This window comes from Pinus tabuliformis, chromosome 6 (genome assembly GCF_031772625.1).
Source record: "Pinus tabuliformis cultivar Carrire ecotype Pingquan chromosome 6, CPIR1, whole genome shotgun sequence".
In the NCBI taxonomy this organism is placed as follows: Eukaryota; Viridiplantae; Streptophyta; class Pinopsida; order Pinales; family Pinaceae; genus Pinus; species Pinus tabuliformis.
Genome location: NC_142292.1, coordinates 1,128,126,101 through 1,128,142,046, shown reverse-complemented (window position 1 = coordinate 1,128,142,046; position 15,946 = coordinate 1,128,126,101). Strand labels below are relative to the sequence as shown.

The 15,946-nt window shown below is 41.2% G+C and overlaps 1 protein-coding gene across 4 annotated transcripts in view; it reads left to right on the top strand.

The window, feature by feature from the left end:
• LOC149262857 (uncharacterized) overlaps positions 1-15,946 on the top strand; it is a 292,938-nt gene that overhangs the window by 162,112 nt on the left and 114,880 nt on the right. For all 4 annotated transcript variants that reach the window (XM_089425323.1, XM_089425317.1, XM_089425315.1 and 1 more), the window contains one exon: positions 11,986-12,029. In XM_089425323.1, coding sequence (XP_089281449.1) covers positions 11,986-12,029 — 44 coding nt within the window. The remainder of the gene's footprint in view (positions 1-11,985; positions 12,030-15,946) is intronic.

Here is a 15,946-nt window from a genome sequence, read left to right as displayed (position 1 = left end):
TCATTTTGGACCTACGGTCAGATGCGAATGTCCTACCAAAGCAGACTTGGGAGCGAATGAGGAGACCTACACTGCAATGGTCTCCAATTCAGCTAAGGATGGCGAATCAGCAGAAGATCATACCCATGGGGCGACTGCAGGGGGTGACTGTGGATATTGAGGGAGCGAGCGGGCTGGCTGATTTTGAAGTAATAGAGATAGTGGATGACAACAATCCCTATCTTGTGCTCCTGGGAATTGACTGGGCTATTGATATGAACGGGGTAATCAATCTGAAGAAGCGAAAGATGATCTTTGAGAAGAAATCGCTGCGCGTAATAGTACCCCTCGATCCTGCTGAAGGATCACGCTATATTGAACCTGTTTGCGATTATGAGAGTGATGATGACCTGGATTGTATCTATAAGATAACAACGCGAGACCAAGATTGGGTGAATCCCACCGTGGATGGACGTATTACATGGGATCGTGAAAGTTCCTGCACTTCGGACTGTGATGAAGAAATAGAACGCTGCGTTGTGTGTCGTCAGAGGTAAGAAATATGCCTACTTATGATAGTCTGAATGAGGTAGATATCTTTTTGGATGCATTTGAAAGAGAGGTACCAGAAAAGCAACGCTTCTAGGCATTGGACTAGGCACTGTGTGCTACGCCTGTGTGATGGTGGGGTACGCACAAGGGAAGCTTTGATGATTGGCGCGAATGTAGGAGGATGATGAGAACACGATTTGGGAATCCTAAGATGTGATTGATAGACAAGTATGATGGGCAGAATGATCTGCACACGTATTTGGCCAAATGCGCCCAGGCTTATGGAGAAAAGCCCCAACCTGAGTGGGTGCACTTGTAAAGTGATACCCTGGATGTTGTCCCAATGACTTGGTATATAGAAACAGAGCTCCGCCATGGGACAGGCGAATGGGATATCCTGCGTGAAGGATTCATGATGACATTCAGTTTTGAGGATGGGTTTGATAGTATTGATGAAGCGCTACAAGAGGTGAAAGCAACACTCTTTAGGATACCCAGGATCCTTTAGACTTAATTAAGCCTGAATGGGCTAATCAGTTGAGTTGCGTGCTAGAATGTTATAATTTAACTATCGAAGAAGAGGACGAGGATCCACGAAAGATTAACATTGCAGAAACAGAAGGTCATTGTGAGGTTCAGGGACCGCAGATTGAGAACCTTGATATAACCGCACTGTTGAAAACGAAACAAGTGAACATTGGTACGGAGGCAGAACCCAAATTCGCAAAGATGGGAGACTACTGGGACGACGCGACGGTGGATAAGGTCGCTGAATTGCTCCGTGAATACCAGCACTTATTCCCTACCAAATTTACGGATTTGAAAGGAATAATCGGGGACCTAGGAATGATGAAGATCACGTTAAAGCCCGATGCGAAGCCAGTTAAGCAAAGTTCTTACTGTCTCAATCCGAAATATAAGGAGAAGGTCCGCATAGAGCTAGAAAAGATGCTTGCGGCAGACATCATTGAGCCTGTGGAAGAATCTAATTGGGTAAGCCCAATGGTGGTACAAGAGAAGAAGCAGAAGGATGAGATAAGGATATGCGTGGATCTTAGAAAACTGAATGATGCTTGTGTGCATGATCCTTTCCCGACTCCGTTCACTGATGAAGTGTTGGACAATGTAGGCAGCCAGGAAGCATATTCCTTTACTGATGGGTTCTCTGGGTACCACCAAATCAAAATCGCATTGGAGGATAGGAGAAAGACAACCTTCGCAACTGAGTGGGGTTGTTTTCAGTACACTGTAATGCCGTTTGGATTGAAGGATGCGCCTGTGATCTTCTCATGCATGGTTGTTGCGACATTCAAGGAATTTATTCATAAGCTCCTGGAGGTATATTTTGATGACTAGACAGTAATTGGATTGGTTAAGCGCCATGTAGCGAGCTTGTGCCTGATGTTGGATACCTGTCGAAGATACCATATCGTGCTCAATCTTAAGAAGTGTCTGTTTTGCGTTCCTTTTGGAAACCTATTGGGACATGTGGTTTGTAGACAGGGATTGATGGTAGACCCCATGAAGATCGTGGTGATACTGAACTTGGAAGCGTCGAGGAGTGTGAAACCGCTGCGCACTACTTTGGGATATACGGGATATTACAGAAAGTTTATCAAAAGCTACGCCCAAATCACCGCGCCTATGGAGAAATTGTTGAGAAAGGACATCACGTTCTGCTGGAACAATGACTGTAAGAAGAGCGTGGATATATTGAAAGAAAATATGGTTACCGCGTTGATTTTAGTCTTCCCAGATTGGAAGAAAGAGTTTCATGTACATGGCGACGCGTCATGTATAGCATTGGGAGCAGTACTAACACAAGCTGGCAGAGAAGGCTTTGACCGTCCTATCACATTTGCAAGCCGACGATTATCTAAAGAAGAGAATATATATTCCACCACTAACCGCGAGTGGCTAGCTATGGTGTATGCGCTCCAATAGTATAGGCACTACTTGCTAGGAGGCCATTTTAAGATGCATACGGATCACTCCACGCTAAAGTACCTAGTCAATGAGCCTGTGTTGGGGGGGAGAATCTGCAGGTGGCTCTTATTGTTCCAGGAGTATGATTTTGAAGTTGTTGTGAAGTCTGGACGATTGAACATGGGACCAGATCATCTGTGGTGCATCGAAACAGGGGAGGAATTTATTAACTTGGAAGAAGGATTGCCTATCGCGCAGCTATTTGCAATGTGTGTTGCGGATGGTCATTTGGAGGATATAACACACTTCCTAACAACAGGAACTGCTCCGGAAGTATACACTGTCCAACAAAAGAAGGAATTAGTAGTGCACGCGACAAATTTCTCTGTCATTGCTGGGCATCTATACAAGATGGGGACTGATGAGTTATTGCAACGGCATGCACCTGAGTTCGAAAGAAGTTGCATCCTTGCGGACGTTCATGGGGTGTTGTGGGAGGACATTATGCATGGAGAGCAACTGCGTAGAAGATTCTACACGCAGGGTTGTGGTGGCCAACCCTTCACCAGGATTCAAAAGCATATTGCAAGGCGTGTGATGTATATCAAAGAACGGGCAGGCCATCATAGAGGGATGAAATGCCTTTGAATCCACAAATGACATTGCAACCCTTCGAGAAGTGGGCGATAGATTTTGTAGGACCCATTCAGCCACAAGGAAAGACAGGAGCAAGGTACATTATCACTGCGACGAAGTATTTGACTCGTTGGGTAGAAGCACAGCTGGTGAAGGATTGCATGGGCGCGATTGTTGCGAAGTTCCTATTTGAGCATGTACTGACGCTATTTGGCTATCCAAAGATCTTGATGAGTGATCATGGTACACACTTCCTGAATGAGACGATTAGTGCACGAATAGAGGAATTTCAGGTATACCACTAGAAGAGCACACCTTATCACCCACAGGCTAACGAGATAGTGGAGACGTACAACAAAGTGCTCGAAAATGCGCTGACCAAGGTTTGCAATGCTCAGCGAATTGATTGGGACCTACGCATACCTGTAGTACTGTGGGCTTATCGAACGACATGCAAGAATTTGATTGGACAAACCTCTTTTAGGATTGTCTATGGTGTGGAACCAGTAATGCCTATGGAATACATCGTGCCTAGTCTGCGCATAGCAACGCTCACAGGTATGACAGATTGCGGAGCCCTGGAAGAGAGGTTCGCACTACTGGATGAGCTCGAAGAAGAAAGATTTTTAGCTGGATTTCACCAGCAGGTCCAAAAGCAGCGCGAAAGGGCATGGCATGATTGACACATCAAGCTACGCACATTTAAGGTAAATGACCTGGTTTGGTTATATGATAGTAGGTTTGATAAATTTCCAGCGAAATTCAGGATGCACTGGTTAGGGCCTTATGTTATTAAGAAGATTACCAACGGAGGAGCGGTACAGCTGATCAAATTAAATGGAGAACCCTTCCCAAGAAAGGTGAATGGCAGTTGCTTGAAGTCATACACCGACGGTTCGGCCATGTGACTAAATGAAAGTAGCATAGTCTTAGCGCTCCAGGTAGCTGAAAGGAGGCGCGGGATTATAAACTACACTGACCGGGTTGGGGAGCTGCGCGATTGGAAGATGGTGCGAAGCAAGGACATGTCACTGGGTCTGCGGCAGTGCGGAGGGAGCTATGCTACCCAGGGAGAAATCGCGCAGATCGGCGAGAAAGTGACCATTAAAGTAACTGTTCATGAAAAGACGATAGAAGTGAGGCCAAATGGAGCGGGTGACTAACATTTAAGACGAAATTTATGGCTTAGATCCTTGAAAATCTGCCGCTAATCCGGCATTAATGAACTGATTTTGGGGGGAATGGTCGGATTTGAATTCAAAATGGCGCATTGCCTGGGAGAGAGGCAAGGCTATAAATCTAGAAGCTGAGGAGGAGGATATCGAAGACATCTCGATGGACGATGAGGATGTGGGAGTGGAAATAGAGGAGGTTGAAGCCTAGGGTGCGGACCCTATTACACGGTTGTCGGAGTATGGCCCTCTGCATAAGCCTAAGTCCAAGATCCCAAAGGACATTGATGAAAGTAAGACTCCCCTGCAAACCCCTCTGCTACCGAATGAAATTGCTTTTGACGGTCTGCATTTGGCATGGGTGCCGATATTGAAGCTCGAAGACTGGGACTTGGTGGACCATGAGAAGTTCTTGCACCTGGCGGCTGAACAGCTGATGCGCCGCATCATAGACACGAATATGGGGATGACAGCATTGGAGCCGCGAAGGTGGCTTAAGGTGGTAGAGAAGGCAGGATTACTCAACCTGCTCTAGGTGTCACATTATAACCTGACCCCGGTGACAGTGTTGGTCATCAAGCAGCTGCTGTGCTTGGTGCATGATGGGTGTCTATGGCTAGAGAAGCCGATACCCATCACTGATATGTTGATTCATAGAATAACGCGCCTGCCATATATGACGAGAATCCAACAATGATCTTTGGTGGCAAGGGTGGCGAGCAAGCGCTCACAGAATCAATGAAGGAGAAGTTCAAACTGGTGAAGAAGTCGCGTGGGTACGCTATCTCCAGCATCTGCGACCCCGCTGTGAAGGTGGCAATGCAGGTCCTTGTAGGGAAGATGATGTGGAAGTGTTGTGCCGATGAGGTGCCGACGCCTGTCATCGCGCTCATAGAGCAGTGCGCGGAAGGAGTCCAATTTAATTGGTCGGAATACCTTCGTGAAGAGTTCCTGGCAAACTGCCGCGAAGCGCAAGAGCAAAGCAAGACCTTCCACTACGCGTGGCTCTTGCTGTCGATCGTGCTGGTAGCGTGGGAGCTACCAGAGGAGAGCCAGTTCCCCTCGGTCGCGCTAGACCTTCTTGAAGCAGCGAAGTACGCTTCGCTGTGGGCGACCAAGGACGCGGAGCGAGTTCGGGACAACAAGATCTTCTGGATCTTGATGGAAATGAATATCAGGATGGCCATCAATCGCAAGCCGCAATTGTTGCCCACGGTATATGCTAACCTGCAGAGCTATGTCGAGTTTAAAGCTGATTTCCATCGAATATCAATCAGGGTGCGGAAGGACCCTACGCAGAAGTGGTACGATTTGCCGTACCTAGCCACAGATGATGCCATCGATGCGGTGCTTGATAAATGGCCGGTGGAGTGGCGCACTACCACAGACTTGGCGGTGGGTGGAAGCAAGTTCGTTGCGTAGAAGAAGAAGGAAGAGGCCAAGCTGAAAATGGTGCAACTGGTTGAAAAGAGGAAAAAGGAGGCCGCTGAGAAGGCCCAGGCGGAACAGGCAGGAAAGGAGGCAAGAAAACAGACAAGTGGCACAGAGCAGGGCTTTGACAAACGCGCGTGGTCGTCTTCACCTGAGATCGAAGAGGAGGACACAGAGCAACATGACGCAGACCCTTAGGAGACATCCGCTCGCATTAAGCGCCCGAGAGAGCTGGAGAAGGGAGGGTCCAGAAAGAAATCCAAAGCGACCAAGACCTCGTTGGACCCTATCACATTGATAGAGGGCGACTTATATGACATTGGTGACACAGTCAGAGATGTCATCGCGGAGGCCCTGCAACAATTTGAAAAGCAGCAGAAGATCATCTTAGGGGCCATCTAGACCGAGCTGTAGTAGTTGTAGACCCACACGTCGCACGCTGGTATGCTGTCTACCAGCTTGTCTATCGGCACGTTAGAGGCTGCCGATATGCTGCGCACGAAGGCTTCCAGTGCGATAGTGCTGCCAGATGGAGCACTGACCATGGAAAATGAGGCTGACAGGCCCACTGTCAGCGCCTTGAAGGGAGTTGGACTGAACCTAGCAGCGCTTCTGCGTGAAGCACTCCACCTCTTGCAGGATGGAGTAATTGCAGAGCTGAGGGCCCGTGAGCATCGCACCCTCTAGGTGATTAGCGAACAATGGATAAACAACAAACAGATGGCCCTACAGAGAAATGCTGCCATCGCCGCTGAGGCCGAGGTGACCAGCCAGAGCAAGAAGATCATACAGGTCATGGAGGAGGCATGCAGAATGGTCCCAGAGTTGGCCATTCCGGAGGAGGAGCCAGTCGAGGTTCACATCCGCAAATTGGCCACAGGGGTGCGCGACACTCAGACAGAGATGGCGCGGGTTCAGTTGGAGCTAAACCTACAGATTACAGAGCTCCAGTTGAGGGCCCAACCTTCAACACCGCCAGAGGTAAAGGAACAGCGGGCAGTTGCTGTCACAGAAGTAGTCGTGGCGGTGGAGAGTGTAGTGATAGACTGCACATAGTTGTTCGAGCAATTGTTTGAGGTCCTGACCAGCTTGCAAGAGGACCCAAACATCCAGAGGCTAGAGACGGAATTGTGCGAACACCGACAACACTATGACGAAGTTAAGGGCACAACGCGAACCGTTGCGCTGACACAGAGGTTAGCCAAGCTGCAAGAAGCCAAGCAGTTGAAGGAACAGGTGGATGCAACGTTGCACAAGGAAGCAGTGCTGAAGGCGTGACTAAAGCCCTGGCTAGAGGAAGCTTACGCAGTCACAGGAAACATTGAAGGCAAGCTTGCGACTCTGCAAGCGACGCAACAACAACTTCAGGCTGACAGCGCAGGAGCAGTAACCGAGAAGACAATTGAAGATGCGAAGCAGGCAGCAACTTAGTGCACAACCGAAGTTGCGGTCATCCGGGTCGAGCTGGACGGGCTTTGCGCAAAGATCTCCGTGCCTACCGAGTGACTCGAGTGTGAGTCATGATGTTTGTGTTGTGGGCTTGTTGGGAGTGGGATCGCCCAAGGGCAGTTTCGGGGCTAAGAGACCATGTTTAAGTCAATTTTTGTAATATAATTGTAAAAACTCCGCATTTTGTGGTCACGCAGCGCGAAGGTGTTATGTGTCAAAAAGGGTAGTCCGTCCTTAGTTCTGTAAAGTAAAGTCGGCTGTAAGAGACCCACCCCGCGGACCATGGGATTGTGTAAAAAGAGCTAAGCTCTAAGTAGTTTAGGCATGAATAAAAATGGGAGATCATGTAGTAGAGTGATAGCTTTGAAGAAGAAGTCTAAGTCTTGGGTCGTAGCGTAGATAGGGGCTCTGTAGCTGAGTGTGTAGATGCCTAGGGTAGAAGTCCGCAGCTGAGTGCACGGACCCCTGCAGTTGTGTGCGCAGGGTGGATAGGGTCTGTAAACACTTGGAAGATATTAATAAAAGGAGTTATTCTGCAATTTCTGTGTCTTTGTTCTGTTGATGTGTTTGGATATTTTATGTATGAATTTCCTTTATTATTCTTATATGATGCACGAATGAATGCAATTACATTGAATAATCGAACACAATTACGAATATCTGCTTACGCGGTGTTAACTGTAAGTATTTGATGAGATAAGCAAATCACTTAGAATAATTGAGGAATCTACACGGCATGCTGCCTTAGCAGTGCGGAAGTACCCAAGCCATAGGTTGGGGCTGCGCGAAGGTCGATCGTATGCTTTCGCGAAAGTATTGAAGGCTGGAATAGAGGGTTTGTCTTGCAAGCCCTAGAGTGAAGCCACCTGTGCGAACACAGGGATAGAAGAAATCAACTGGCATCACAACCATCTCAGGGTGTGGAAACTTGGTTCCAATATCCCCCCATACTACTTCGGGTGAGACTTCGGTGCGCGCTCTGCGGGCCAAAGCCGAAAGGGCCAGTATTGTAGGGATTTGTTTCGCTAATTAACGCTGTACTTGGGCCAGGCCCCCTCAAGCCAACACCTAGGAATATCACCCTAAAGCTGCTTCATCTAGGATGGATTGATGCATAACATGGCCTACTAGACACGCGCTAGACATGGCTCGATATCCAATCACACGTAGACTAAACCACACACTCTCAGAGTCACAAACAGTAAAGATTTGTTATTTACAATTAGAGGAAAGTGTAACTGCTTTGCCACAATCAGCCATTATTAGATAGGATTTTGTGACCTATCCTGGACAAAATTGAAGATCACTGTAACATTCTTATTTTAGAGATAAAATATTCAGAGACAGAAATGTGTGCCTTTGTTTTCAGAAGTGTTTGACACCCACACTGTTCTGAATCCCTATTTTGCATCTAACAAGGATGATAAGAGAAACAACGACAGTGAAAACACAACCATATCCTGATTTTGAGAAGCAAAGTTAATTTCTAAATCTCCTGAAGATTATTTTTCTGCATATAGATACACAGATATCTAGATTCTGAATTATTTTTAAGTCCCGCAGAGAAACATTTTTCTGTAATTTTTATGAAAATGGGAAAACATGTGATTTGAGGATAAATTTGATGGAAAACATTTCTTCACAAGGGAAGCGCGAATGCAACTGCATTTAATGAATATCAGAGTATGGGGTATTGTTAGTGGGACATAAACAAAACCCACACAGCATGGGAAAGAAATGGAAAGGATGCTCAGAGATGATAAAGCAAAAGCTACACTGGACTTGCAGTGCCGAGCACGCAACATCATTGGATTTGACAAAATCATCCAAGGAATTATTGGAACAATTGAATAAATTGTGCCAATTCTTTCTCCCAGTCCAAGTTTTTATTGATGAAACAATTCTTTGCTCCCGGAATGACTAAAAATGAATCAATGCCAAGTCATATTTGTGCATTCAACGGAATGGTACAAGAAGAAACAAAAGTAGTTGTTAAGGTAAAATAAGACGGCAGCCAAAGCCGTTTTACTAAACAACTTACCATATAAGAACTTGATCTTTATGCTTAGATAGTGTCAAACAACTTTAGTGGCACTATGGCACTGTGAGGTAGCCTGATCCTTCTAGGACTTGGTCTTCCCAGACTATCATACGCTAATCATTATCCCTTACTTTATAAGGGATAGTCTTTGGGGATGAGTGGATGATCAGGTAGGTAGGAAGAGGCATATGGCGGAATATGTGATTGGAAGGCATCTTCCTTTCATGAAAAAGAAGTTGTTGAGTTCTTTCCAATGAATAAGCTTTTGCTTCACTTGGGAGGGTGGGTGAGGTAGTTGTCCAGTTTAAATCTGATTTAGCAATTTAGGTTGCATCTAGGACAGGAATATTTGGAAAAAGGCATGCCCCCCGATTTCTTATATTTGCGGTGGAATGTGCATACCTTTTCTTTGGTGGGAAATGTAAGAATGTGCATACCCAAAACACTACTAAACCTCACAAATTAGCTCTTTTTTGCATTCCCACTTAGAAACATCTATTTCCTCAAAAGTCTCCAAGTGCTCTAAGATTGTGTTATACCTTACAAGTTAGGAATTTCTGAAGGTATATCTGCTTTGTTTCTTCTGTGGTAACTTTGTTTTGAATGCCCATTGAGGTTTGTTCAATATGGGATTCTTTGCTAGTAATTTTTATAAGTTTTTGTATAAGTAGTTGTAGCATGCTGTTTTAATTTTTAACATATGATTTTGTGCACCATACATAACTTTTGTGGTAACTAATTGTTGTTTAATGGCTGGTAAAGTGTAGAGGACTTAACTTTTAGTATGGTCGAAACCATTATGTACTTCTTCATAATCAGCCATTATTAGATAGGATTTTGTGACCCATCCTGGACAAAATTGAAGATCACTGTAACATTCTTATTTTAGAGACAAAATATTCAGAGACAGAAATGTGTGCCTTTGTTTTCAGAAGTGTTTGACACCCACACTGCTCTGAATCCCTATTTTGTATGTAACAAGGATGATAAGAGAAACAAAGACAGTGAAAACACAACCATATCCTGATTTCGAGAAGCAAAGTTAATTTTTAAATCTCCTGAAGATTATTTTTCTGCATATAGATACACAGATATCTAGATTCTGAATTATTTTTAAGTCCCGCAAGAAACATTTCTCTATAATTTTTATGAAAATGGAAAAACATGTGATTTGATGATAAATTTGATGGAAAACAGAAACAACAACAGTGAAAACACAACCATATCCTGATTTTGAGAAGCAAAATTAATTTTTAAATCTCCTGAAGATTATTTTTCTGCATACAGATACACAGATATCTAGATTCTGAATTATTTTTAAGTCCCGAAAAGAAACATTTCTCTGTAATTTTTATGAAAATGGAAAAACATGTGATTTGCTGATAAATTTGATGGAAAACATTTCTTCACAAGGGAAGCTCAAATGCAACTGCATTTAATGAATATCAGTGTATGGGGTATTGTTAGTGGGACATAAACAAAACCCACAAAGCATGGGAAAGAAATGGAAAGGATGCTCAGAGATGATAAAGCAAAAGCTAACACTGGACTTGTAGTGCCGAGCACACAACATCATTGGATTTGACAAAATCCTCCAAGGAATTATTGGAACAATTGAATAAATTGTGCCAATTCATTCTCCCAGTCCAAGTTTTTATTGTTGAAACAATTCTTTGCTCTCAGAATGACTAAAATAGTAAAAATGAATCAATGCCGAGTCATATTTGTGCATTCAACAAAATAGTACAAGAAGGAAAAAAGTAGTTGTTAAGGTAAAAATAAGACGGCAGCCAAAGCCGTTTTACTAAACAACTTACCATATAAGAACATGATCTTTATGCTTAGATAGTGTCAAACAACTCTAGTGGCACTATGGCACTGTGAGGTAGCCTGATCCTTCTAGGACTTGGTCTTCCCAGACTATCATACGCTAATCATTATCTCTTACTTTATAAGGGGTAGTCTTTGGGGATGGGTGGATGATCAGGTAGGTAGGAAGAGGCATATGTCGTAATATGTGAGTGGAAGGCATCTTCCTTTCATGAAAAATAAGTTGTCGAGTCCTTTTTAATGGATAAGCTTTTGCTTCACTTTTGGGGGGCGGGGGGGCTGGATAGTTGTCCAGTTTAAATTTGATTTAGCAATTTAGGTTGCATCTAGGACAGGAATTTTTGGAAAAGGCATCCCCCCCCCGATTTCTTATATTTGTGGTGGAATGTGCATACCTTTGCTTTGGTGGGAAATGTAAGAATGTGCATACCCAAAACACTACTAAACCTCACAAATTAGCTCTTTTTTTCATTCCCACTTAGAAACATCTATTTCCTCAAAAGTCTCCAAGTACTCTAAGATTGTGTTAGACCTTACAAGTTAGGAATTTCTGAAGGTATATCTGCTTTGTTTCTTCTGTGGTAACTTTGTTTTGAATGCTCATTGAGGTTTGTTCAATATGGGATTCTTTGCTAGCAATTTTTATAAGTTTTTGTATAAGTAGTTGTAGCATGTTGTTTTAATTTTTAACATATGATTTTGTGTGCCATACATAACTTTTGTGGTAACTAATTGTTGTTTAATGGCTGGTAAAGTGTAGAGGATTTAACTTTTAGTATGGTCCAAAGCATTATGTAACTTCTTCATAGCTTCAATCAAGTTGAGAGCTTAACTTGTCCTTTATTCAATTTAGGACAAGGACAAGGAGAGCTTAACCTGTTATAAGTTAAGAGGACCGTCATCGTTGTTGTTATCTAAGATCATCCAATCTATTTTTGAATGAGATGTACTTTTGAACCTTGTTTGCAGTGATACGAAGGGCTCCTCATGAATTCAAGATTGCTTGCCTCGAGGTAATTGTTGCATTTGTATCTTTGTTTTTCTATATCATAACATAAATGTGTTATCTATGACACTATATATCCAGTATGAGTTATCTTTTATATACTCTTTGTTTGAAGAATTTATTTTGTGTATATCTATTAGAATATTCCTCTATGATAGGTTGTGGTGACAATTATGGACTAGCTAACCATGAAGATTATCCAAAATATGAGAAAGGTTGAAATCCTGTGCAAGGGTATTCCATTATATTACTTCAAACAACTGTGTTATCAATGCAATCATAAAATGTGACAAAAAAATTCATGGCCACACCATCAGAGTCAGAGAATATGATATAATTTAAATATTGAAGTCTATTTGTGGTCATAAATGGCCAATGGAACAATAAAAAAATACAAAGATGAGTATATAATGGGAGAGTGCTAAAGCATCTCTATGACAACTGTAAAAGAAATAAAGGGTACAAAGAGAGTGTCAAGACCCAAAATAGATATTGAACCGTAGAGAATCTAGAAGAGAAAAATGGGCGAGGGTTCCAATGACATCAAGGAAAAGTCCCGAAACAACAAAGTTGTCAAATATCTCTTTTAACATCCAATGGCATGAAGAAGTGTGTAATGAGATTCTTGTCATGCATTAGTCATGTCAAATGATATATGAATGTCAAATGACAACACAATGTACCACTGCGTACAAGATAAATGTTATGAATAATATATATAAATATATAAATAAATAATAAACGTAATAATAATTAATTAAAAAATAACTATTTACTGACGAGGCATGTCTCTAAGGATATGACTAGTCATGAAAAGGCACTTGCCTAGGTATATAAGCATGCCCCCTCATTTGTAACAATCATCAAATCATATCTTTTGTATATTTCTATATAAATATTACTATCCTATAATGGATATTTACATATACTAGATCTTCTGAGTACTTTGTTACACTTATGAAGTTTGTCCATAACATTGGTTTCAGAGGCAATCTAATCCTGGGCTTTGGCCATCAACCTATCCGTCAACATCGTTGTCGTTGTGATCAAGCGTTTTGCTAGATAACTGGAGCTTCTTCATTCTGCTGGATTCGTCGTCAGGTCTTTGGCAATTGAAAAGAAAAAAAAAGAATATATTAGAAAAAAGAAAAAGCGCACATATTAAAAAAAAGGGTTAAAAAATATATTAAAAAAAGAGAAGTAAAGAAAATAGGAAAAAACAGTCAAGTATAGATATAATTGTGAGAACAAAAAAAAAATTATAAAAGAAAAATATTAAAAAAATGTATAAAAAAATATAATTGCAATAATAAAAAAAGAAACTGATCGGAGCTGCAACGATAACAACCACAGTACACAGGTGGAAGCCCCGCTAGACTCTGTTGCTGTCGTCTGAGTCCAGTTGTAGCTGCCATCACCACAGACTCCCGATTCTACACTGTTGTCGCTTGTCCCATCGTCCTCAATTATGACCTCACATGTCTGTTAGCTACTGTGTTAATCCACTTTTTCCCCCCTGTCGTCCCACCAACAACCACCATTCTTCGCTACTGCTGCGCAAGCATTTTGGTCATTGCCTGAGCCGCAGTCTGTCACCGCAGCCCACAACTTCAGCCGTCCACGCTGCTACGATTGGAGTCCTTGTCCTGAACACACTCCATCGCTACCAATGTTGACCAACACCGCTGCCATCGACTAGAGTAGTTGTCATCACTATAAAAACATTCAGACATTACAGCGACCACCATTACCACTGTGTCCTAGTGTTCTTTGTTTATCGACCGCTAATAGTCAAATAGCATTGCTATTCGGGATCAACCATAAGTCACGAATTGAGTTGTTAGAAGAAAAGAAATTTATAGGTCAAAAACCTTGATTCAACGTTATTTTTGTGACTTCCATATCAAAATCCGCCACACATAGTTGAGTTGCTTGTTACTTAAGCCATCCAACATACAAAGCAATAATAGTTATGAACAACTGATTAATTTCAGTCGTAGGAAGAAAGGGACATACGTTAGTGCTAGAGTCCATATAGCAACTAGTCGCTAGGACCATCACATTCCTTCGTATTGTCGTGTCCATACAACGTTTGATATTATTCCACACATTAATCCTTTAGTTAACAAATTGATATATTACATTTCAAGTCAATCTGGAGAAAGGTGAAGGAAGTTTAAAATCTAAGGATATTTTAAGTAATTAAAAAATAAAAAAAGCAACAGTTTAAAAAGTGCAAATTAACATACATATAACATATAAAAGTGAATAAAAGATTAATTTGATTATAAAAAAAGAAGAAGGGTTCTTTGGGAAAAGTAAGAGAGTAATTTTTTCTCAAAGATAGAACTTAGAAGTAATCAAGCTTTAAATAATTGTTGGAATAAAAGAAGATATAATGGTGAATTCTAAGTTTCAAGGAAGATAAAAAAAGGTGCAAGAGGGTTTCAAACGTGGTACATTATGACATTTTAAAGATATTTTATATTTTAACAGAGCATCTTATTAAAAAATGAGGGTTACCTTTAATCCTAAGTTCATTTCGAATAAACAAAATGGCTAATTCGAACGTGAATGAAGGAACCATGGATTCGATACATAATTATACGTTTTGGACCAAATGTCCTTTTTGTAAAATGTGCATTGAATATCCATGGATTCATAAAAAATGCGAATTATGTTGTCCAACATGTGGAAAATTATTTAATGCAGAAGAATTTCAAGGTAATGAACTGATGTAAATGATACAACTAGAGGAAAAACTTGCAAAACTAGAACAAAATTTAATAGAAAAGGATGAGGAAGTTTTGCATTTAAGGGATGATACCCAAAAATGACTTGCGAAGGTCAAAAAGTCCAAGGAAAGAAAGAAAAGATTAGAAAAGAAAATGAATGTGTTGAGAAGAAATTCAATAAGAATCTATCAAAGAAAGAAGAAGAAAATTTGTGCTTAAAAGACCTTAATCAAAGATTATTACAGAAAATATGAGTTTTAAAAGACGAGAAGGATATAAAGGATAAATTCAACAAATCAGAAAAGAAGAAGTTTTATGTCTAAGGAATCATAATCAAAACCTTCTTATGCAAATAAAGAAACTTAAAAATGACAAGAAATCACTAAATGACAAGTTATAACAACTTATTCAAGAAGAAGTATTGAAGTCTCCAATAGTAACAATCTAAGTTGAAGATAAAAGAACGAATATTGATCTAGTGAATATCACAACTCAAGAAGAGGATAAACGAGTTGAAGTGAAGATGTATTGAGAAGTTGTTGAAGTAACAAAAATTTCAAGTGAAGATTTCACAAATAATCAAGCGACCTCTGTCCTTGAAAGAAATCAAATATCTTCAATAAACCAAGAAATCACCACAAATAGAGTAAGGAGAAATCAAATTTCAAGAACTCCTTATTGACATCCGAATCACAAGAGAAGACAACTCAATCTGTCTGCATATCTGTATCTCTCAAAGCAAAAACAACGAAATTATATTCCGAAGACTATTAATGTCACCACAATTCAATATTGTGATAAAAATCCATCTCAAGTTTCCAATAACCACACAAAAGATTAATCTAGGATGGTCAGATCCATTCTCAGTTGGACAAGTTTGTTTATGACTCAGAGGATCATATCGTCTTGTGTCAACGAAGATGACAGTTCTGAGACAAGAAGACATTCGAAACAAAAAAAGAGATCAAGCGTTTTCATTAGCAAGCTTTGAGGACAACGATTTTCTAAAGGGGAAGGCAATGTTATGAATAAAATATATATAACTAGTACGCACACATAAAAATATTAATGTGGTTGATATAGCCGAAGGCTTCTTTTGTATCTACCAAGCCGTTGATAAATATATTATAATAAAATAAAATTACAAAAAAATTATTACAACATTAATATTATTATTTTAATATATTAA